Below are 24875 nucleotides of genomic sequence, written 5' to 3'. Positions count from 1 at the left end.
CCAACTCCGAGATGCTTGCACCAGTCCATAAATGGATCGCTGGAGCTTGCACACCTTGTTAGCATTTTTAGGATCGACAAAACCTTCGGGTTGCATCATATACAACTCTTCCTTAAGGAAACCGTTAAGAAACGCCGTTTTGACATCCATCTGCGAGATTTCATAATCTAAAAATGCAGCTATTGCTAACATGATTCTGACGGACTTAAGCATTGCCACGGGAGAGAAAGTCTCATCGTAGTCAATTCCTGGAACTTGTGAAAAACCCTTTGCCACAAGTCGAGCTTTATAAACGGTCACATTACCGTCAGCGTCCGTCTTCTTCTTAAAGATTCATTTGTTCTGAATAGCCTTGCGGCCCTCAGGCAGTATCTCCAAAGTCCATACTTTGTTCTCATACATGGATCCTATCTCGGATTTCATGGCTTCTAGCCATTTCTTGGAATCTGGGCCCACCATCGCTTCTTCATAATTTGCAGGTTCATTGTTGTCTAACAACATGATTGGTAAGACGGGATTACCGTACCACTCTGGAGCAGCTCGTGATCTCGTCGACCTGCGTGGTTCAACAGAAACTTGAACTGGAATTTCATGATCATCATCATTAACTTCCTCCTCAACCGGTGTCGCAATGACAGAGGTTTCCCCTTGCCCTGCGCCACCATCCAGAGGGATGAGAGGTTCGACAACCTCGTCAAGTTCTATCTTCCTCCCACTCAATTCTCTCGAGAGAAACTCCCTCTCGAGAAAAGTTCCGTTCTTAGCAACAAACACTTTGCCCTCGGATTTGAGATAGAAGATGTACCCAACTGTCTCTTTTGGGTAACCTATGAAGACGCATTTTTCCGCTTTGGGTTCCAGCTTTTCAGGCTGAAGCTTTTTGACATAAGCATCACATCCCCAAACTTTAAGAAACGACAACTTTGGCCTTTTGCCATACCACAGTTCATATGGTGTCGTCTCAACGGATTTTGATGGTGCCCTATTTAAAGTGAATGCAGCTGTTTCTAATGCATAACCCCAAAATGATAACGGCAAATCAGTAAGAGACATCATAGATCGCACCATCTCTAACAAAGTACGATTACGACGTTCGGACACACCATTACGCTGTGGTGTTCCAGGCGGCGTTAACTGTGAAACAATTCCACATTGTCTTAAGTGAGCACCAAACTCGAAACTCAGATATTCACCCCCACGATCAGACCGTAGGAACTTGATCTTCTTGTTACGATGATTTTCCACTTCACTCTGAAATTGCTTGAACTTTTCAAATGTTTCAGACTTGTGCTTCATCAAGTAGACATAACCATATCTACTGAAATCGTCAGTGAAGGTGAGGAAATAACGATATCCGCCGCGTGCCTCTACGCTCATTGGACCACACACATCGGTATGTATGATTTCCAACAAGTCACTTGCACGCTCCATTGTTCCGGAGAACGGAGTCTTAGTCATCTTGCCCATGAGGCATGGTTCGCACGCGTCAAGTGAGTCAAGTGACTCCAAAAGTCCATCAGCATGGAGTTTCTTCATGCGCTTTACACCAATATGACCCAAGCGGCAGTGCCACAAAAATATGGCGCTATCATTGTTTACTCTAACTCTTTTGGTCTCAATGTTATGTATATGCGTATCGCTATCAAGATTCAATATGAACAATCCTCTCATATTTGGTGCATGACCATAAAAGATGTTACTCATAGAAATAGAACAACCATTATTCTCAGACTTAAAAGAGTAACCGTCTCGCAATAAACAAGATCCAGATATAATGTTCATGCTCAACGCAGGCACTAAATAACAATGATTTAAGTTCATCACTAATCCCGATGGTAGCTGAAGTGACACTGTGCCGACGGCGATTGCATCAACCTTGGAACCATTTCCTACGCGCATCGTCACTTCGTCTTTCGCCAGCCTTCGTCTATTCCGCAGTTCCTGTTTCGAGTTGCAAATGTGAGCAACAGAACCGGTATCGAATACCCAGGCACTACTACGAGAGCCGGTTAAGTACACATCAATAACATGTATATCAAATATACCTGATTTTTCTTTGCCCGCCTTCTTATCTGCCAGATACTTGGGGCAATTGCGCTTCCAGTGACCCATACCCTTGCAATAGAAGCACTCTGTTTTAGGCTTAGGTCCAGCCTTGGGTTTCTTCGGCGGATTGGCAACAGGCTTGCCATTCTTCTTCGAATTGCCCTTCTTGCCTTTGCCGTTTCTCTTGAAACTAGTGGTCTTGCTCACCATCAACACTTGATGCTCTTTACGGAGTTCAGACTCTGCGACTTTCAGCATCGCAAACAACTCGCCGGGAGACTTGTTTATCCCTTGCATGTTGTAGTTCAACACAAAGCCTTTATATCTTGGCGGCAGTGATTGAAGGATTCTGTCAGTGATAGCCTCTTGGGGGAGTTCAATCCCCAGCTCAGCTAGACGGTTTGAGTACCCAGACATTTTGAGCACATGTTCACTGACACACGAGTTTTCCTCCATCTTGCAAGCATAGAATTTATCGGAGGTCTCATACCTCTCGATCCGGGCGTTCTTCTGAAAGATAAACTTCAACTCCTGGAACATCTCAAATGCTCCATGACGCTCAAAGCGACGTTGAAGTCCCGGTTCTAAGCCATACAAGACTGCACATTGAACTATTGAGTAGTCCTCCTTACGTGCTAACCAAGCGTTCTTAACATCCTGATCAGCCGTAGCGGGTGGTTCATCTCCTAGCGCAGCATTAAGGACATAATCCTTCTTCCCAGCTCGTAAGATTAGCTTAAGATTACGAGCCCAGTCTACAAAGTTGCTTCCATCATCTTTCAACTTAGCTTTCTCTAGGAACGTATTAAAATTCAGGATGACACTCGCGTGAGCCATGATCTACAACACAAATATATTCAAAGTGGACTTAGACTATGTTCAAGATAATTAGAGTTTAACTTAATCAAATTATATGCTAAACTCCCACTCAAAAAGTACATCTCTCTAGTCATTTGAGTGGTTCATGATCCACTTACACTATCCCAAGTCCGATCATCACGTGAGTTGAGTATAGTTTCAGTGGTAAGCATCCCTATGCTAATCATATCAACTATATGATTCATGATCGACCTTTCGGTCTCATGTGTTCCGAGGCCATGTCTGCACATGCTAGGCTCGTCAAGCTTAACCCGAGTGTTCCGCGTGCGCAACTGTTTTGCACCCGTTGTATGTGAACGTTGAGTCTATCACACCCGATCATCACGTGGTGTCTCGAAACGACGAACTGTAGTAACGGTGCACAGTCGGGGAGAACACAATTTCGTCTTGAAATTTTAGTGAGAGATCACCTCATAATGCTACCGTCGTTCTAAGCAAAATAAGGTGCATAAAAGGATTAACATCACATGCAATTCATAAGTGACATGATATGGCCATCATCACGTGCTTCTTGATCTCCATCACCAAAGCACCGGCACGATCTTCTTGTCACCGGCGCCACACCATGATCATCCATCAACGTGTTGCCATCGGGGTTGTCGTGCTACTTATGCTATTACTACTGAAGCTACATCCTAGCAAAATAGTAAACGCATCTGCAAGCACAAACGTTAGTATAAAGACAACCCTGTGGCTCCTGCCGGTTGCCGTACCATCGACGTGCAAGTCGATATTTCTATTACAACATGATCATCTCATACATCCAATATATCACATCACATCATTGGCCATATCACATCACAATCATACCCTGCAAAAACAAGTTAGACGTCCTCTAATTTTGTTGTTGCATGTTTTACGTGGTGACCAAGGGTATCTAGTAGGATCGCATCTTACTTACGCAAACACCACAACGGAGATATATGAGTTGCTATTTAACCTCATCCGAGGACCTCCTCGGTCAAATCCGATTCAACTAAAGTTGGAGAAACCGTCACTTGCCAGTCATCTTTGAGCAAAGGGGGTTACTCGTAACGATGAAACCAGTCTCTCGTAAGCGTACGAGTAATGTCGGTCCAAGCCGCTTCAATCCAACAATACCGCGGAATCAAGAAAAGACTAAGGAGGGTAGCAAAACGCACATCACCGCCCACAAAAACTTTTGTGTTCTACTCGAGAAGACATCTACGCATGAACCTAGCTCATGATGCCACTGTTGGGGAACGTCGCAAGGGAACCAAAAAATTTCCTACGCGCACGAAGACCTATCATGGTGATGTCCATCTACGAGAGGGGATGAGTGATCTACGTACCCTTGTAGATCGTACAGTAGAAGCGTTGGAGAACGCGGTTGATGTAGTGGAACGTCCTCACGTCCCTCGATCCGCCCCGCGAACATCCCGCGATCAGTCCCACGATCTAGTACCGAACGGACGGCACCTCCGCGTTCAGCACACGTACAGCTCGACGATGATCTCGGCCTTCTTGATCCAGCAAGAGAGACGGAGAGGTAGAAGAGTTCTCCGGCAGCGTGACGGCGCTCCGGAGGTTGGTGATGACCTTGTCTCAGCAGGGCTCCGCCCGAGCTTCGCAGAAACGCGATCTAGAGGAAAAACCGTGGAGGTATGTGGTCGGGCAGCCGTGAGAAAGTCGTCTCAAATCAGCCCTAATTGCTCCATATATATAGGAGGAGGGAGGGGGGGCCTTGCCTTGGGGTCCAAGGACCCCCAAGGAGTCGGCCGAGACAAGGGGGGGAGGACTCCCCCCCCCCCCAAACCGAGTTGGACTTGGTTTGGTGGGAGGAGTCCCCCTTCCTTCCCACCTCCTTCCTTTTTTTTCCTTTCCTCTTGATTTTTCTTCTCTTGGCGCATTGGGCACTTGTGGGCTGTCCCACAAGCCCACTAAGGGCTGGTGTGACTCCCCAAATGCCTATGGGCTTCCCCGGGGTGGGTTGCCCCCCCCCCCCCCCGGTGAACTCCCGGAACCCATTCGTCATTCCTGGTACATTCAAGGTAACTCTGAAAACCTTCCGGTAATCAAATGAGGTCATCCTATATATCAATCTTCATTTCCGGACCATTCCGGAAACCCTCGTGACGTCCGTGATCTCATCCGGGACTCCGAACAACATTCGGTAACCAACCATATAACTCAAATACGCATAAAACAACGTCGAACCTTAAGTGTGCAGACCCTGCGGGTTCGAGAACTATGTAGACATGACCCGAGAGACTCCTCGGTCAATATCCAATAGCGGGACCTGGATGCCCATATTGGATCCTACATATTCTACGAAGATCTTATCGTTTGAACCTCAGTTCCAAGGATTCGTATAATCCCGTATGTCATTCCCTTTGTCCTTCGGTATGTTACTTGCCCGAGATTCGATCGTCAGTATCCGCATACCTATTTCAATCTCGTTTACCGGCAAGTCTCTTTACTCGTTCCGTAATACAAGATCCCGCAACTTACACTAAGTTACATTGCTTGCAAGGCTTGTGTGTGATGTTGTATTACCGAGTGGGCCCCGAGATACCTCTCTGTCACACGGAGTGACAAATCCCAGTATTGATCCATACTAACTCAACTAACACCTTCGGAGATACCTGTAGAGCATCTTTATAGTCACCCAGTTACGTTGCGACGTTTGATACACACAAAGCATTCCTCCGGTGTCAGTGAGTTATATGATCTCATGGTCATAGGAATAAATACTTGACACACAGAAAACAGTAGCAACAAAATGACACGATCAACATGCTACGTCTATTAGTTTGGGTCTAGTCCATCACGTGATTCTCCCAATGACGTGATCCAGTTATCAAGCAACAACACCTTGTTCATAATCAGAAGACACTGATTATCATCGATCAACTGGCTAGCCAACTAGAGGCATGCTAGGCACGGTGTTTTGTCTATGTATCCACACATGTAAATGAGTCTTCATTCAATACAATTATAGCATGGATAATAAACTATTATCTTGATACAGGAATTATAATAATAACTATATATTTATTATTGCCCCTAGGGCATAATTCCAACACTTTTGAGCTAGCCGTCGGAGCCCTTCTCTCCTCCCTCCCATCCTTTGTTGCCGCTGAAGAACGCCGCCGGGCTAAGCCCGTGGCAGATGACGGTGGTGGAGGTCCTCCTCCACTGCTCACATGTGGGCTGGTTCGGGATCTCAATGCAAGTGATGGCACAACCAAGATCGGATCGCGGCGCAACGCGGTGGCCGAACGAGATTGGTCCAGGACGGCGGCGACGGGCTCCCGGCACGGCCTTGGGAGGCGGCTGGGTTTTCCGGTCTGGCTTGGTAGCGACGGCGTGGAGGATCTAGTGGATGGCCGATTGCATGCGGGTGTGGCCTCCGGTCAACGGCTGGACGTTGTGCCCTGCTCCATGCGACGGCGAATGTGGTGGTCATCTCCTCCTTCGAGGTGGCCGACGTGAGGCTGGGTGGTCGGATCTTGAGATATGTCATCTAGTCCCGCCTACAAGTCGGGGAGAAATAATTGCCATTGAAAACCGAGCCAGCGACGGATGATGGCGGCGTTCTGCATCGTTACCTTGATGAAGGCATCGTCGTGTAACTATTGTCGACCCACTCGTGGTGCTCCGGGGAAACCCTAGGATCTTGTCTTCCATATGGGACGATGGCGACACTACGATGTCGTTTCTCTCTAGGGAGAATCGTTTGTGGAGCGGCGATGAAAGACAAAGGCAGGAGTGGAGCGGCTTCGTCTTTCATGGAGCTTCGATGATGATGTCAAGTCATGCCTGACCGCAGGTGGTACACTATGTCATGCATGTTCGGCACGTGCTACGCAGGACATATCTTCGAGAGACTTCAAGTTGTGTCGGCTGATGGCACTTTGAGGCATGGTGATATGTGTACCGGTAGCGATCGCGACATCCTGAGCAGTTTGCGCGCAGGAAGGTGGTGTATTTGGGCGCCGTGGTGGCATCGATGGATGGCCGGACTGGCAAGGATGATGGAGACCTCTCTCTTGTAGATAGGTCGGCGGTTCGATGATGATGCCGGCTTCTAAAACGTGTGCATGCGGTGTACATTTTAGATTTGTTGCATCGGCTGTAGGTTCCGATACGTTATGTTGATGGACCAACGATGACACCAGTTTTAAATATGAAGAGTGAAAACACTCCACAATATCGAGTTAGGTGTAACTAGTGGCTTCGGGTGACTTGATGTATGTGTTTATCAGTCCTTTACTGAATACTTCATCCGTCCTAAAATTCTTGTCTTAGGTTCTTTTAAAAATGAATTTATCAAAATACTAAAACATGACTAGATACATTCATATCTAGACAAATCCAAGATAAATTTTTTTGAAACAGATGAAATCTATACCTAATAATAAAGCGGCTATTGCTTCCGTCGGAAAAACCATCACGCCATTTTTATAAAAAAGCCCCTGTAATTTTTGTTATTCAACTCGCGCTTCAATTTCTCATTATGGTGAAATTAACAATGGACGGGTTGATTTTTCAACAAAATAGGATAGGACTAACTACATTAGTTAGTTAGTTTATTATTTTAATAAATCAAAATAATTATAAAAAGATTAAAAGCGTGTGGTATTTTTTTCTGCCGTTGCAACGCACGGGCTATTTTGCTATATATATATATACCTAATAATAAAGCGGCTATTGCTTCCGTCGGAAAACCCACCATGTCATTTTAATAAAAAAAACCTTGTATTTTTTGTTATTCAACCCGCGCTCCATCATTTATCTACAACGCAAAAGAAAAAAAATGATTCGATGCAAAAATTATATCCGTACACATCGCCTCCTCCCATCGACCCTAGGCCATCCTGGCCTGTGTCCAGGCCGCCGCCACACCACTCGCCGCCGCGGCCGACATCAACCGCCACCGCTGCCGATCTCAACCCACCCACCTCCGCGGTTGTACCTCTCCCCGCTCACTGCCCCCGTTGTGGCGCTCGAGCGCATCGCGTCGACCCTGGTCCACCCTGGCCTGTGCCCAGGCCGCTGCTACACTACTCGGCGCCGCGGCCGACCTCAACCACCACTACTGTCAATCTCAACCCACCCGCTTCCGCGGTCGTACCTCTGCCCGCTTGCTGCCCCTGTTTTGGCGCTCGAGCACAGCTTCTGGATCAAATCAATGCGACAACTACATCGACTTGGGATGATGCGTCTGCTCGATGCATAACGGCGGCGACGCGCGGATAAGGCGCGGCGGAGCGAAGTACTTGCAGGTGGAGGCGGGCCTCCATGGCTCACACGGGGAACTCCGTGGTTATGGCATGGCAACGGCGACTCCTTATGGCGAGATAGAGGCGCCTAACCCTTGCTCCCCTCATCGTATCCCCTCCTCCGGCAGGAACTCATCATCTGATGAGATTCCCTCCCCATGCCTCCAACCGTGTGCCAAGCACCGACAAGAAATTTTGTTTTGTGGGAATTTGATTACTCATGAATGAATGTATTGAATGTAAGATTGCATTGTTGTAGAGAGAGAGAGAGAATGGAACACCACCTTCAGTTTGTCATCTCATCCCACATTCTCTACCCCATGAGTGAAATAAGATAGCACTCCATTGATCAATTCACGTAGCCTCTTTATTTTGCTTTGCTTGTCCCGCTCAATTTCTCATCATGGTGGAATTAACAATGGACGGGTTGATTTCTCAACAAAATAGGATAGGACTGACTACATTAGTTAGTTAGCTTATTATTTTAATAAATCAAAATAATTATAAAAAGATTAAAGGCGTGTTGTATTTTTTTCTCCCGTTGCAACACACGGGCCCTTTTGCTAGTTTTTTAGAAAAGGAGGTTAAAATCTGGCATTGCCTGGTACAGTTGCTCTATTCATGGATGGTTCATTCCAGTGTGAGGACGGGTCTGCAGCCGTTGGTATGGTGCTTTGGAATTCTATGGGACAAATTTTGTTTGCAGCGTATCGCTATATATTTCACTCCAACTATCCATTGGAAGCGGAAATTCATGCTAGCATGCAAGATATGGCTTTGGCGGTACAACATTCATATCTTCATGTGGTCGTCCAGTCGAATTCTTTTGAAGCCCTTTCAGCCTTATCTAGGAGCACTTTTGATGAAATCTGCTTTTGGTCACTTACTTTTAGAGATAAAGGAGTTAATGAGTAGTAGGGAATTTTTCCTGAGAAAATTCATCGTAGTCAGAATAGAGTGGCAGATCGTTTGGCCAATTATAATCACACTGAGAGAACTACAGTTGTGTGGTTGAACTCGATTCCACTTTGTATTGAAGATTTGTGGCCTCTTCATTGTAACTTTATCACAGTGCAATAAAACTCTCTTTACCCTACAAAAAACCAAGTGAGGCATTGGACGGTGAGCATGTAGGCATGGCCTTTGAGGCAACCGGTATTAAAATGTATTGTAGCATATATATGGTGCGACGATAAACCGTATAAACAGTAGTATGGGTATGGCATTGCGTAGGGGGTAGGAGTTCTGTTGTAATCTTTTGTTACACGTAGTTATGACCATTCCTTATCTTGTATAATTAAGTTGAGGATTAATCCATACACCATCTAACTAGCGAATCATATAAACCCTAAACACTCTCTATATAAACATGCAACACGTCTCTGTTAGACATACACTTAAACCAATCTTTACAGCCGTCACATTCGACGGTGTCCCCTGCCATCGCCGTCCTTCCAGCGGCAAAAAGCCTCACAGGGTCCGCAACATCCCTGATTTGCCATCGCTCGACTTCCTCCGCTTGATGTCCCGCGTCCACTTGGCAGCGACAGTCAGCGGTGGACGAACTCTTCGCCGTGCTAGCGAAGCATGGGCGGCTTTCTCGGTATCCTCGAACCTCACTTTGAGGAGTTGGTTGCTGATCCAATGTCGGTGACGGGCGGACATCACTGTGACACTCCCTACGAATCCACCCACCAACGTCAGGAACCAAATGTCGGGCTTACCCATCACTGCGGCGTGCAAAAGCATAGGAGAGGAGCTGGCACGGTGGTATGCGGAGGAGAGAAGATATTGTATGATGGCAAGCCATGCTTACTTGAATAGTCGGGGCAGACAGACTAGTGTCGTTCAATGTCTACGCACCGACCAAGTAGGCTCCTCAATTGTCGTGTCCACATTGAATCCGCTTACGATATTCATGTTGGCCATGTTGGTTTGAATGGCATAATATCGTAAACGGTCGGCTGGTCATGTCTGCTCTAGAGCGATCTGAATGAACGACGAGGGTTTTGGAGTGAAACACGCAACAAGGGCTTGGGGGCAGGGGGAGGGTGTGCAACCCGCTGTTATTGTGCTACACGTCTTGACATGTGCAAACCTCCCCGTTTGCTTATGGTCTATAGAAATCCAGACGTCCAAACCATTCCTCCGATGTTTGATGCAGTGAAAATGGACGAACCCGACCCTTTTCTCAAACTTCAACACAAAATGGCACCAATCTGAAAGTATTTTATAAGCCGTCCCTTTGGCATGATGCCCCGGACGAGGGCGCTATGCTATTCCCCAGCCCGGGCGTCATGTAAAAAGGGGCCAGTTTGTAATATATTTTTAGATTAGGATCATTTTGTATTGAAGTTTCAGAAAGAGTCAGTTTCGTCCATTTTCATTTTGATGCACAACGTTGAAAGCCAAAACATCTACAGGCCATGCTACTATCCGAAAGTTTAAGGGTGTTTTGATGCTTGAAATTTCCCTTACGCTACCTCCATTGGTTGGTATGTGATCATAGTGTTTGCGACACATTCAACTTGAATTGGAACAACCCCCTGTTGCCCCCCGCATAGGCGACATGGGAGGTCCTTTCGAGCTAGCCATCGGAGCCCTTCTCTCCTCCCTCCCATCCTTTGTCGCCGCTGAAGAACGCCGTCGGGCTAAGCCCGTGGCAGATGACGGTGGTGGAGGTCCTCCTCCACTGCTCACATGTGGGGTGGTTCGGGATCTCGATGCGAGTGATGGCACAACCAAGATCGGATCGCGGCGCGACACGGTGGCCAAACGAGATTGGTCCAGGACGGCGGCGACGGGCTCTCGGCACAGCCTTGGGAGGCGACTGGGTTTTCCGGTCCGGCTTGGTAGCGACGGCGTGGAGGATCTAGTGGATGGCCGATTGCATCCGGGTGTGGCCTCCGATCAGCGGCTGGATGTTGTGCCCTGCTCCATGCGACGACGAATGTGGTGGTCATCTCCTCCTTCGAGGTGGCTGACCTGAGGCTGGGTGGTCGGATCTTGAGATATGTCATCTAGTCCCGCCTACAAGTCGGGGAGAAATAATTGCCATTGAAAACCGAGCCAGCGGCGGATGATGGCGGCGTTCTGCATCGTTACCTTGATGAAGGCATCGTCGTGTAACTATTGTCGACCCACTCGTGCTGCTCCGGGGAAACCCTAGGATCTTGTCTTCCATATGGGACGATGGCGACACTACGATGTCGTTTCTCTCTAGGGAGAATCGTTTGTGGAGCGGCGATGAAAGACAAAGGCAGGAGTGGAGCGGCTTCGTCTTTCGTGGAGCTTCGATGATGATGTCAAGTCATGCCTGACCGCAGGTGGTACGCTATGTCATGCATGTTCGGCATGTGCTACGCAGGACATATCTTCGAGAGACTTCAAGTTGTGTCGGCTGATGGCACTTTGAGGCATGGTGATGTGTGTACCGGTAGCGATCGCGACATCCTGAGCAGTTTGCGCGCAGGAAGGTGGTGTATTTGGGCGTCGTGGTGGCATCGATGGATGGCCGGACTGGCAAGGATGATGGAGACCTCTCTCTTGAAGATAGGTCGGCGGCTCGATGATGATGTCGGCTTCTAAAATGTCTGCATGCGGTGTACATTTTAGATTTGTTGCATCGGCTGTAGGTTCCGATACGTTATGTTGATGGATCAACGATGACACCAGTTTTAAATATGAAGAGTGAAAACACTCCACAATATCGAGTTAGGTGTAACTGGTGGCTTCGGGTGACTTGATGTATGTGTTTATCAGTCCTTTACTGAATACTTCCTCCGTCCTAAAATTCTTGTCTTAGGTTCTTTTAAAAATGAATTTATCAAAATACTAAAACATGACTAGATACATTCATATCTAGACAAATCCAAGATAATTTTTTTGAAACAGATGAAATAATTAATAAAGATGTCTGTGTGCATCTATTTATGCAGATGCCAGATTTTAACCTCCTTTTCTAATAAATAAAAAGTAACATAAAATTGGTCGGTACGTGGGGGAAATCCTGAAAGAAAAAGAGAGAGGAAGAGAAGTGTTGTGATTGAAAAAGAGAGAGAGATGTAAATGGAAACAACTGTCAACTTTATTCCTGATGATGAACTTTATATGTCAGGGAAAGACGGTTCCCGCATACGTCGGTTCCCGCATCGTGCGTGCGGTTACAAGTAGGGATTAACTTAATTAATTACATAATTAATTAAACTCTAACACTCCCCCTAATCTATACTTGTCCTTGAACGTGTTCATCATCTTGTAATAGTCTCCTCCAAAAACCCTGTGGGAAAAATATAAGGAGTGGTGTAGTATATGCAGCTAAAACTCCTTCAAACCCTGTGGGAAAATAAGGAGAAAATGATACCGCATATAATGGTTATTGCCTCCGTTAATTCCATATGAAATGCATCCATAGAATAAGGGGACAATAAATATGTCGTATATACTTTTCCTAAAAACCCCGGTGGGGAAAACAGATAGTATGACATGTGTTCTTATGTTGATATTACCTCATTAAAAACCTTGATGAGAACCTCTAGTGTAAACTCATAAAGGGGAAAAGAGTGTAATATGAGGCTTTGAACAGGAACAGTTCAAGAAGATACTCCCCCTGACTCTTGCAAATCTCGGAGCCGTCGCATACCAATTCCATGAAGGTATTTCTGGAATGTTGAAGCTGGTAGAGACTTTGTGAAAAGATCAGCGAGATTATCACATGACTTGACTTGCAAGATGTTGATTTCACCACTCTTCTGGAGTTCATGGGGATAAAACAACTTAGGGGCAATATGCTTAGTGACATTGCTCTTTATGTATCCTGTTTGCATCTGTGCAACACAAGCCGCATTATCTTCATAGATAATGGTAGGTGATTCGATAGAACCAATTCCACATGACTGTTGTATGTGGTTTATCATTCTGCGAAGCCACGTGCATTCACGTGATGCCTCATATAAAGCAATTATTTCAGAATGATTGGTAGATGTTGCAACAAGGGTCTGTTTCGAAGACTTCCATGATATAGCAGTTCCACCATGTAGGAACACAAAGCCGGTCTGCGATCTGGCATTATGGGGATCAGATAAATAGCCAGCATCTGTATATCCAATTATACCAGAGTCCAGTTTTTCCTGGAATTGAAAGTATAGACCAAGATCCTTTGTGCCTTGGAGATATCGAAAGACATTCTTGACTCCCGACCAATGGCGTTTGGTGGGAGCTGCGCTGTGTCTAGCAAGTAGATTTACTGCAAATGCAATATCAGGTCTTGTGCAATTTGCAAGATACATAAGCGCTCCAACAACACTGAGATATGAAACCTCGGGTCCCAAAATCTCTTCACCATCATCCCTTGGTCTGAACGGATCTTTCTCTACGTCTAGAGATCGAACCACCATGGGAGTTTTAGATGGGTAGGATTTGTCCATATTGAATTTCTCCAATATTTTCTGGATATAGGCAGCTTGGTGTACCATTATTCCTGAGGTAAGGTGCTCGAGTTGGAGACCCAAGCAAAATTTGGTTTGACCCAAATCCTTCATCTCAAATTCCATCTTTAGGTGATTGCGTGCTTTATCAATATCTGGTGCATTGCCGATGATGTTGAGATCATCAACATACACAGAAATGATGCAAAATCCTGTAGAGGACTTCTTGATGAAGACACATGGGCAATCATCACTATTGGAGTAACCTTTCTGAAGAAGGAACTCACTTAGTAGGTTGTACCACATCCGCCCCGACTGTTTTAAGCCATACAATGACTTATTCAGCTTTACACAATATATGTTGCGTTTTGCATTGTTACTCGGGACAGAGATACCGTCAGGAACCTTCATATATATGTCCGAATCTAGTGACCCGTAAAGATATGCGGTCACGGCGTCCATCAACTGCACGGATAGACGATTTTGTACTGCCATAGATATAAGATATCGGAAAGTTGTTCCACTCATTACTGGAGAGTATGTCTCATTGAAATCAATGCCGGGTTTCTGCGTAAAACCTTGTGCTACGAGCCTTGCTTTATATCTCACCACCTCATTGTTCTCATTCCGTTTCCGGAGGAAAACCCATTTGAATCCCACAGGGAAAACATTGGGAGGTGTAGGTATTGCTTCAGTGAATACCTTCCTTTTGTTAAGCGAGGCAATTTCTGCTTAGATTGCATCCTTCCATTTAGGCCAGTCGGAGCGCCTTTGGCACTCGACGATAGACTTTGGATCATGATCTGTGATAAGGATATCTGCAATCTTTTCAGCAAAATATATGTCGACAGTCGTAGACTTGCGGTCAAATGATTCTCCAGAATCAACATAGTTGATGGAAATTTCTTGCACCCCTAGAGACTCTTCGTTATTTCCCAATACGATTGAGTCTAGGTGTTCCGATGTTCCAGCTAGTTTGTGCACACTGGAGCTGGGTTGTGAAGGTTGCCCTTCTACTGGATGTAAACTACCCATAAGGTGTTCATCAACGTTGAGTTGACTTGCATTTACTGATTTTGAGGATTTTCTCCTCTCTCTCTCCTTTGCTGCTTGCGAGAAGCAGGTTCCGGGTCAGCGGCCGTACTACTCCCCCTCTTTTTAGGAAGAGGGAGTTGAGTGGTTTTAGTTGGTACCTCCACTCTTTCGGGCGCATTCCTGGCTGGAATCAAGGATTTTGTAACACCTTTTAGATCAGTAAATGAATCTGGCATATTATTTGCAAGATGTTGCAAATTAATAATTTTTCGAACTTGTAGTTCGGTCTCTTGAGTACGTGGATCAGAGGTTGAAATGGCAATGGCATTCCAATCAATTTCCGGGCATTCTTTCTGGTACTTGAAATCTCCCCCTAATGCCGGAAAATGTTCCTCGTCAAAAATGCAATCAGCGTGACGGGCTATGAATAGATCCCCAGTAAGGGGTTCCAGGTACTTGATAATCAACGGTGATTTGTACCCCACATAGATCCCAAGTTTCCTGTGTGGGCCCATGGATGTCCTCTGTGGTGGTGAGATTGGGACGTACGTAGCACATCCGAACTTACGCAGATGGGAAATGCTGGGAGGATTTCCACGTACCAATTGCAGAGGGGAAGTACTGTGATATGCAGTAGGTCGCAATTGGATTAAGTCAGCAGCGTGTAAAATTGCATGACCCCAACACGAAGTTGGCAAGCTGCAATTCATTAACAAAGGTCTTGCAATGAGTTTGATCCTTTTAGTTAGAGATTCAGCCAAACCATTTTGAGTATGGACGTATGGGACAGAGTGCTGAACTTCTATCCCCAAGGCCATGAAATAGTCATTGAAAGCACGTGAAGAGAATTCTGCAGCATTGTCCATGCGAATTGATTTAATCCGATTTTCTGGATAATGGGCCTGTAACTTAATTACTTCCCGCATTATCTTGGCAAATGCATGGTTTCGTTTGGATAGAAGGCACACGTGTGACCATCGTGTAGATGCGTCAATCAGAACCATGAAATACCGAAATGGTCCACATAATGGTTGGATAGGACCACAAATGTCACCTTAAATGCGTTCAAGGAACTGAAGCGGTTCAACTTGTATTTTAAGGTGTGATGGCCTCAAAATTAGTTTCCCTGTGGCGCAGGATGTGCACACAAAGTCTGATGACTGGGGAAACTTTGACTCAAGCAAATTATGATCAATGGAATTGCTAGTAATTTTCCTCATCATCCCAACACTTGGGTGGCCAAGGCGATCATGCCAAGTTTGGAATGCATTAACATTCTGAAAAATTACCTTGTAAGCAACATGTTCTACGGGCTTGATGTACGTATAGTACAGTCCGGACGATAGTGAAGGAATTCTTTCAAGTACTTGCTTGCCATATCCGTAATCTTTTGTGAAGAGTAGAAACTCTTCTTTGTTGTCCTCATGAGTTTCAATGTGAAAACCATTTTTACGGATATCTCGAAAACTGATGAGGGTACGGGATGAATCGGGATACAACAATGCATCCTCAATTGTCACTTGTGTACCACCTGGGAGGGTAAATATGGCACGTCCAGTGCCAACAATTACCGTATCGCGTCCAGCGATTGTCAAAATATCTCCATTCATCTTTTTCAGAGTCTGAAAATATTTCAACTCCCTCAGAATGGAGTTTGTGGTAGCACTGTCCACAAGACATAATTCCTCTTCCATCGGATTGTCCCCGTAGAAAGCTATATATAAAAATGAGGAATTTTCAATAAGAAAACCTTATTTCAATACATAGAATACAATCTTATTATATCAAAGTGCTGATACAATATATAAATGACAACAATACTTATGTTCTATTACAATCATCACACATGGATATGATTTATTTAATAAATCGATCACTAAGGAGATAATGGGACTAATCGAAGTCTCCAAACATGTCGGTTGAGGCGTACTCAACCATCATGTTCTCCGTGTCTGTAGGATCCTCTGATGTATGGAGTGTCATGGTGTTGCTAGATCCGGGAGGAACATCTTGCGAACCACCAGCTCCATTGGTGCCATCTGGATGAAGGTTGAAGTTGGCTTCAAACCTTTTCCCGTGAGGTACTTTGCGTCCCTTAGATTGCTGATACAGAATTGCCAGATGCTTCGGGGTCTTGCACTTATTGGTAGGATGCGTGTAGCATCCACACTTGTCACAAAGCTTAGTTTTATCAAACTTGGGCTTTGCGGTGCCTTTCCCACGGTCCGAGTTTCCAGGCTTTCTGTTCCGGTTGCGCTTGCGTTTACCCTTGAAGTTCGATGGCTTGCCATGGGACGCACCATCAAAATTTCGTTTGTTCACGACGTTCATATGAACTTCAGGCAGAGGTTGGGAACCAACCGGACGCTGAGAACCATTCTTAGCGAGTAGTTCATCATGCTTTTCAGCCTGAAGTAGGATATGAATGAGGTCGGAATAGACTTGGTAGTCACGAGCGCGGTACTGTTGCTGGAGGACCCTTTCAGATGGGAGCATAGTAGATAGAGTTTTTTCTATCTTTTCCGCATCAGTAGGTTCCTTCCCGCAAAAGCGTAATTTGGAACTTATCTTATGAACCTCGTGATTGTATGCCCCGATGGATTTGAAATCCTGGAGTCGGATATGCGTCCAATCATGGAGTGCTTCCGGCAGGACGACTGCCTTTTGCTGTTCATACCTCGTCTTGAGGGCCTGAAACAGAGTAAGTGGGGATTCCTCCTCCAAATATTCAGATTTGAGATCTGGGTGGATATGGTGCCTTATGATGTATAAGGCGGCATATTTCTGTTCATCTCTCAACGGCGTGACTCCATCCGGAAGAGGATCTTCCGGAGTCTGGATTGCACGCACTAATCCACGGGATGCAAGAGCGATCTTGATGTCCATGGCCCAGGTAGGATAGTTGTGTCCATTGAGGTCGAGTGCATCGAACTCTCTTCCAGCCATTAGTTACCTACATGGGTAAACCAGAGATTATTGATTTACACCGTGGTAAATAAAAACCTTCATGGTTACGTTGTATTGAACGTTGCAAAATTAATGTTAACTTCAAGAAATGGGCTTGAAATCATTAGTGTGACTTTCAAATTGTTAAGTTTGACACATTGTAGATACGCCCCAAAAGAAAATTCGGGGTCCGTCTCTCAGAACTAGAGAGTATAATCTGATAAAAATCAGTAGATACTCATGTTTCTAGTACCTTATGTCATAACTTAATAAAATGTATGGGAGGGCACAATATTAAGCAATCATCATATCAATATGATAGAATGTAGGCTTAATCGTAGTGGCGATAATCTGCTATGCAGTAGATCAACTCACTACTGTGTGGTCCCAAAACATCAATTTGAAAGAAAAACACTTTGAAATTTTGCATATCAACTCGTGCTCGTATTAAGCCAAAAGCTCAATTAAGACGAGGGGTTGATTTTTATTTGCAAGAAATTTAAAATCTCAATTACAAATAATACGGGTAATAAATCTCAACATGTAGCAAACATGGAGATATATATTACATCACATATCTGCTGGAATACAAAGTACTCTACAGAAATTAAAACAGGAATTAAGCAGGATCTAAAACAGGGATTAGTTTACTGCTAGATCTACTGTTGATGCTACTGGAATTAACCTAAAACAGATACCAAATAGTACTAGTATACTACTGCTAGACCACGTGTGCTCTGGTAGATATTTCCAACACCGCAGTACACAGGCGTCTATTTAGACACCGAGAGGATAAGGCAGCGCTCAGTCACCAGAGCAAGAACAGCTAGTACACATGCATTTATTCAGTCACCAGAGCAAGAACAGCCAGTGCGCCAGGGAGAGCCGCCCGTGCTGCACCGCAGCTTTCACCGGTGACGGGCTAGTGTGCCTCCGCTGCACACATCCTCCTCTTCGTCGGAAGACCCGCCCGGGTGCAGAGAGCCGGGCGAGGCGCCGTTCGCGAGCCCCAGGGCAGCCGGGCTCCAGGAGCGAGCGCGCGGGGCGCGGCTGCTCGACGGAGAGCCCGCCGCCGCGAGGCCGAAGGGCATCAGCCGGCGGCGCGTCGGAGGGGTCACCGGCGTCGGGGACGGCAGGCGCGGGCGCGGGGGCGAAGCCAGCGCTGCAGACTACAGGCGCAGGCGTGGGTGCGCAGCCGGCGCCGCGGGCGTGATGGCGTCGACGGCTGCCGCGCAGGAAAAACTGCGGGCAGCGGAGCCAAAGCCGGAGGCGCAGGCGCCGGTGCGGGGCACGGACGCGCAGGCGGAGGCGCCGGTCAGCGCGGGGGCGGAGGCGTCGAACGCGAAGGTGGAGGCGCCGGTGAGCGCGGGAGCGGAGGAACCGCTCGCGAAGGTGGAGGCGCCGCTCGGCGCGGGGGCGGAGGAACCGCTCGCGAATGTGGAGGCGCCGGTCGGCGCGGGGGCGGAGGAGCCGCTCCCCATCTCAACAACCGCGGGGGTCGGAGACGGGAGGCGTGGGCCGGCGGCGCTGGTAGAGTCGACCTCGAAGATGGTGACGGGGGCCGGCTCGGCGGAGTCCACGGCGGCGACGGCTTCGTATCCGTGGAGTGGGCATACTACCCATCCATGGGCAGAGCACCAAAAGCCCGGCGGCGGCGCTCCCTGTGCCGCGTCGGCCCCGAGCATCGGCGGGGCAGGGCCAGCGAGGAGCCAGCCGCGAGCATCTAGTGCGAGCGGGGCGCGGGACTCGGCGCCAACTGCTGGATTCGCACCGCTCAGGGAGCGGGTGCCCAGGCCGTGACGGATCGCTCGGTAGCCACCGGCGCCGTGGCGGCGGCCGATGTAGCGACCCGCTCCATGGCGTCGACCGTCGAAGCGGCGGCGATCTCCGAACCTGCGGTGGAGAGCAGCAAGGCGGCGACGACGGACGTCGTTCTGCAGCAGGCGACGAAGGTTCGTCGGCATTGAACGAGGCATCCTACATTTTCCTCCTGTTGATCTCTTCTCGTCGAAGGCACTCTGGAAGAAGCAGTGCTGATAACGTGTTGTGATTGAAAAAGAGAGAGAGATGTAAATGGAAACAACTGTCAACTTTATTCTTGATGATGAACTTTATATGTCAGGGAAAGACGGTTCCCGCATACGTCGGTTCCCGCATCGTGCGTGCGGTTCCCGCATCGTGCGTGCGGTTACAAGTAGGGATTAACTTAATTAATTACATAATTAATTAAACTCTAACAAGAAGGAAGCAGCTCGGGGGCGTCGGGGTTGCGCTGAGTCACCTCGGAGGCGTGGCACAAGTGGCGCCTGCGCGACGTGCCGCCGTGACGCTCTCCATCCAGCCCCCCGCTAAAAAAAAACCCCTGAAAGCGACGCATTCAGGGGGCGGATGGCGACAACAACGGCTTGCCGCTTGTTCCGCACAGCGCAGGGGTCAGGCCCGTCCACTACGTGGTGGTGGTGGTGACACCGATAGCGTAGCCGCGATCTACAGCAAAGAAAAGAAAAGGAAAAACACACGACACCGATAGCGTAGCAACCCATAATCTACCCTACCCCCCGGCCAGCAATTGCAAAGCCAGAAACCATCAGACATCTCGGAGCCGGAGACTAGTAGTAGACGATAAACAAACGATGCTGAACTAAACGCACCGGCGACGTGCCCGTTCGAGCTGGCTCCTCCAGCCGCATTTTGTATGCCCCTCAGACTAGTCTCCGGACCCACCTCGCCGGCTTGTCGCCACCTCACCTCAGCTGATCTTTCGCCGACGCGGTGGTGAAACCTGGCCACGTAAGCAGCCCGGGGTTGCTAGACCGACACGGTAAGTGACGCGCGTGGCGTGGCGTGGTAAGTAAGTTCCTTGCGACTCCGGTGAGCGAGTCAACAAGGCTGTACAGTTACTGTACAGCGATGGGCGCTTCAGTAATTTCGCGGGCCGCTGCTCTATCTTCTTCTGGGCCGAGCTGCTGGTTAATTGGTTAGTTAATTGATTAATTTATTGGTGGTCTGGTGGGTGAGTGGACAGTTGGAGGGGGAGATAAAGCCAACAGAGAAATACTGCCCCCAAGTCCCAACCAAACCAAGCCAAGCCAAGCAGAGAGAGAGAGAGAGGAGACTTTGCAGAGGAGGGGAGGGGAGAGAGAGAGAGAGGCGGAGCAAGTTGCGGAGGAGGGAGGAGGGGTCGCCGGAAAGGGGACATGCTCCCTTCACATCTCACATCTCACAGGTCTCCCTCCTCCTCCTCCTCTCTCACTCGCTTACCTCGCTTCTTCTCCGGGGCCAGCTCTGTCCCTGCTCCTGGCCGAGCTCGGCTCCTGCCATTGCTGCCCGTCTGCCCGATTTCCTGCTGGATCCGACTGGGTTCTTGCCGTTTCAGTCCGTTTTCGGTCGATTTGGTGCCCAGATTCTTGGGTGCATTCTGCGGCGGTTTCCAACCGTGGTCTCGTGTGTCTCTAGCTTTTCGCCTAGTTTATTAACTAGTACGTACTAGAATTAATCAGCTTAAGGAAAGTTAGTGGTGATACTACTGCTTGCTGGGTAAGCTGAAATCTTGTTGCTTGGAGGGTTCAGATGGAGCGCCGGCCGTGAATTTGCTGCGATTTGCTATTTCTTCAGAGTAACTGCTGCTGTCTGAAACTTTTGGCAGCTGTAAGTGGGGAGAAGAGAACCCCTGGGCTTATGAATCAGCGATTCGGATTTTGTCTAGTGGGGGACTAGCGATTCATCTAAGAGTTTGCTAACTCACTCCATCAGATGGAGTGTCTGGCTGTGAATTTGCTATTTCTCCATGAGATCAGAGTTTGGTTTTCAGAGTAGCTGTTGTTGTTGTTGTTGTTGTCTGAAACAACTGCATGTGGGGACACAACCCCTCAGCATATGAATGAGCCACTAGAATTTGTCTAGTGGGGGCTAGCAAATCGCGCAAGGGTTCTTGGTACTCCTTGGCTCAGGGATCAGAATTTCTGATTCAGGGACCAGGTTGATGCACAGTGCGCATGTGATTTTTTTCAGATGTGCGAGCATATACATGGATGAATTACAACATTTGGCATGTGCATGCTGTCAAATTTGGGTGAATCTAAGGGCCTGCTGGTTACATAACCTGCACCTACAATTTGCCAAGAGCAATTCTACTAGATGATCATGTTTTCAGGGTTTATATAGATGTTGGTTGTGCAGTACTATCTCTTTATGCTGTTGCTGTGACTGACCTGCTGCTTACTTGTATGGACAGCTTGAACTGAAAGCAAGAGTAGAAGCCCATGAGATGAGACGCAAGCAAAATATGCATGGTATTGTTCGATTCTAATGTGGCAGTTCCACTCTCCTACTCGACTGCATATGTGATGTATATACTGATTTCCTGCTACTGTTAGAGTTATACCAACATCTTTTGTGTTCCTCTGACAGAAAATGGCACAATCATGATTCAGTTTGGTCAGCAAGTGCCTAATTACGAGTCATCGGCTAGCGATTCTCCTCGAGAAGTGTCCGGAATGAGCGAAGGAAGCTTTAATGAGCAGAATGATCAATCTGGTTCGCCCTTGACTCATCGAACTATGCCTTCTCTGAATTATTACATAGTCCTGTAATACCATCTCTCCTGAAAATAAAGAATTGAACATTCTCCATTTGTTTCCTCTTCGTACTAATACTAGGTAATCGTGATGGTTACACGAAGAGTGATGAAGGCAAGATGATGTCGGCTTTATCTCTGGGCAATTCAGAAACAGCGTACACACCGCCAAAACCTGACCGCACTCATCCCTTCGTAAGCCTCTATCGTGATGCTCAAACGTCGACTAATTTCTGAATTCGAAGTGTTTGTTGGCGAGCATGTGTGAATTGAGCAAGATATTCACTTTTTCAGGCCATATCATACCCATATGCTGATCCTTACTATGGTGGTGCGGTGGCAGCTTATGGCACGCATGCTATTGTGAGTGATATTTATGCTATCCTGTTCTTTCACTAGTTTCGCCTACTCTCTTTTATGGCCTTAAATTTTTCTGTGCTTGACGGTGTCGCTTATTTACCTTTGGCAACTGTTTGGATTTTTGTGTGCAAGCATGTGCCCTAGGTATAACTGGAATGACTGTTGAGACAAGGGAACTAAACATGATTGTGTTAACCACGCCAATTTCACTTAAAGCCAAAATTTTCAATGTTGAGCAGCATACCGGCGGCAGCAACTTATTTTGATTTCAGAATCGCCATCCCTGCCGCAGATTGGTTCTCTTCTGTTTGTTAGGTTTATTAATATGTTGCCTTTCGATGTTACTAACTCAAATTTATCTGATGCAAAACAATGTAAACAGATGCACCCCCAGATGGTGGGTATGGTACCATCCTCTCGAGTGCCACTACCAATTGAACCAGCTGCTGCCGAAGAGCCGATCTATGTAAATGCGAAGCAATACCATGCCATTCTCCGAAGGAGACAGCTCCGCGCAAAATTAGAGGCTGAAAATAAGCTTGTCAAAAGTCGCAAGGTATTTTTATTAACTTCGAAAAACAGAAGTTCTCGCTCGGTTCTGCAATTCTTGTTGTGGTTTTAGTTGAATTGAACTAAAACCATGGCAAGAATTAGGGAACGGAGGGAGTACTATCGTTGGCCCCCTGAGCATCTTTTGATTTCCTTTCCCTGTAGAAATGAATTTAGTCCCGACACACTCAACATAACACAACATTCATGCCTCTGTTCAGCCGTACCTCCATGAGTCCAGGCATCAGCACGCGATGAAGCGGGCTCGGGGGACAGGCGGGCGGTTCCTCAACGCGAAGGAGAAGTCCGAGGCGGCTTCCGGTGGCGGCAATGCATCGGCGAGGTCTGGGCATGCCAGCGTTCCTGCGGACGGCGGCATGTTCTCGAAGCACGACCACACCTTACCGTCCGGTGACTTCCATTACCGCGCGAGAGGGGGCGCCTAGGGCGGCGCCGTTGCCCCCTGGCAAATCATCCTTGGCTTATGTGTGTGGCGACCGTCAACTCGGTCGAATGATAATACTGTAGTAAACTGAAAGATTTGGGGATTGAAACTGTTACTTGGGGTGTTTGGTAGACAGTCTGTTCCGTTTGGGGACGATGCGGGCCAGTCTCTCTGTTGGTGGTAGATTCGTGGCACGGCAGGTGCTGCTAAGCTGGAGCCTGCTTGAACTGTTTTTCCTGTCACTTTTATGGGGTAATAAGGACCATCATGTATGATACTGGAGTAGTACTGAGTTGGAGTAATTACCATTCCCGGCGTGATGCATTGCGCCCGTGGTGGTGTCTCTTTTGAGCCATGGTGTTCAACAACTTGGGGGCGTGTTTGGTTGATGTTCCGATTTTCCCCTCCTCATGCTAGATGGCCAGACAGAGACTGCGCAGGTTTATGTAGGCTCTCAACAGCTTCTGCATCACGTTTAGTTGCCTGCAAGGCCTTTTTTCTGAATTGGGGTAAAAAAAACTGAAGCCCATTGTTTGCAATTCGTGCGATGTGGTAACCTTTTCTTCGAGTGATGTGGTTACGGCACAATGAATGTGAACATGCATAAAGCATTTCTACTCATAAAAGAGGACTTGGTAGCTTCAGTTTTGGATTATTTTTTTCGTCCTACCATCCACCTTCGTCTGATTTTTTTAGGGGAAACGTTTCCGCCGGCCGAATCGTTCGGCGGGTCGCGCTCGCTGGCAGGTGAATGCAGCATTTTTTCGTAAAAATTGCTGCAACCGTGTATTTTTTTTGTTACAAACGTTTTTTATGCAGCTTTTTTTTCGTGTAAATTTGTTGCAACCAGCATTCATATTTGCTACAAGCGTTTTTTATTTACTAGATTTGTACAGTAAAAATGTTGCATATACGTTTGGTTGCAACTCGAGTTCGTTGATTTTTTGCTACAACCGGCGTTTTGACTTTTGCTACAACCGTGTTATTTTTTGCTACAACCGACATCATTTTTTGCTGCAACCGTTCACTGAAAAAGTTGCATACACGTCTCGTAAATTTTTGCTACAACCGACGTTTAACTTTTGCTACCACGCATCATCTTTTTCGTTTTTTTGCTACGATCATGTAGATATTTTTTTTGCTATAATTAATTTTTTTGTTGTAACCGTTGCTAAAAATGTTGCATAGCGTCGAAATTTGTTGCATGGAGATAAAAATGTTGCATGGAAAGATCTGACGGTCCCCCGTGCAGATCGGGCGGTCAGCCTGCGACCGGCGCGCCGGCGCCTAGTACTCCCCTTTTTTTAGAGGGTGCTTGGATCCAAGAGACTAAAACTAGTCTGACTAAAACTAGTCTGACTAAAACT

The 24875-nt window shown here is 47.1% G+C and overlaps 1 protein-coding gene across 1 annotated transcript; it reads left to right on the top strand.

Annotated features, from left to right (window-relative positions):
• Positions 1–20691: 20691 nt before the first annotated feature.
• LOC123449586 (nuclear transcription factor Y subunit A-7-like) lies at positions 20692–23859 on the top strand. Its single transcript, XM_045126861.1, has 7 exons — positions 20692–20804; positions 21813–21870; positions 21989–22114; positions 22237–22349; positions 22449–22517; positions 22897–23070; positions 23285–23859. Exons 2-7 carry the CDS (start codon positions 21846–21848, stop codon positions 23507–23509), a joined length of 732 nt encoding a protein of 243 aa, XP_044982796.1. The 5' UTR covers positions 20692–20804; positions 21813–21845; the 3' UTR covers positions 23510–23859.
• Positions 23860–24875: the final 1016 nt, after the last annotated feature.

Source organism: Hordeum vulgare, chromosome 4H (assembly GCF_904849725.1).
Source record: "Hordeum vulgare subsp. vulgare chromosome 4H, MorexV3_pseudomolecules_assembly, whole genome shotgun sequence".
Taxonomy (NCBI): domain Eukaryota; kingdom Viridiplantae; phylum Streptophyta; class Magnoliopsida; order Poales; family Poaceae; genus Hordeum; species Hordeum vulgare.
The sequence above is the reverse complement of the archived record's forward strand: the minus strand, read 5'-3'. Positions and strand labels throughout refer to the sequence as shown.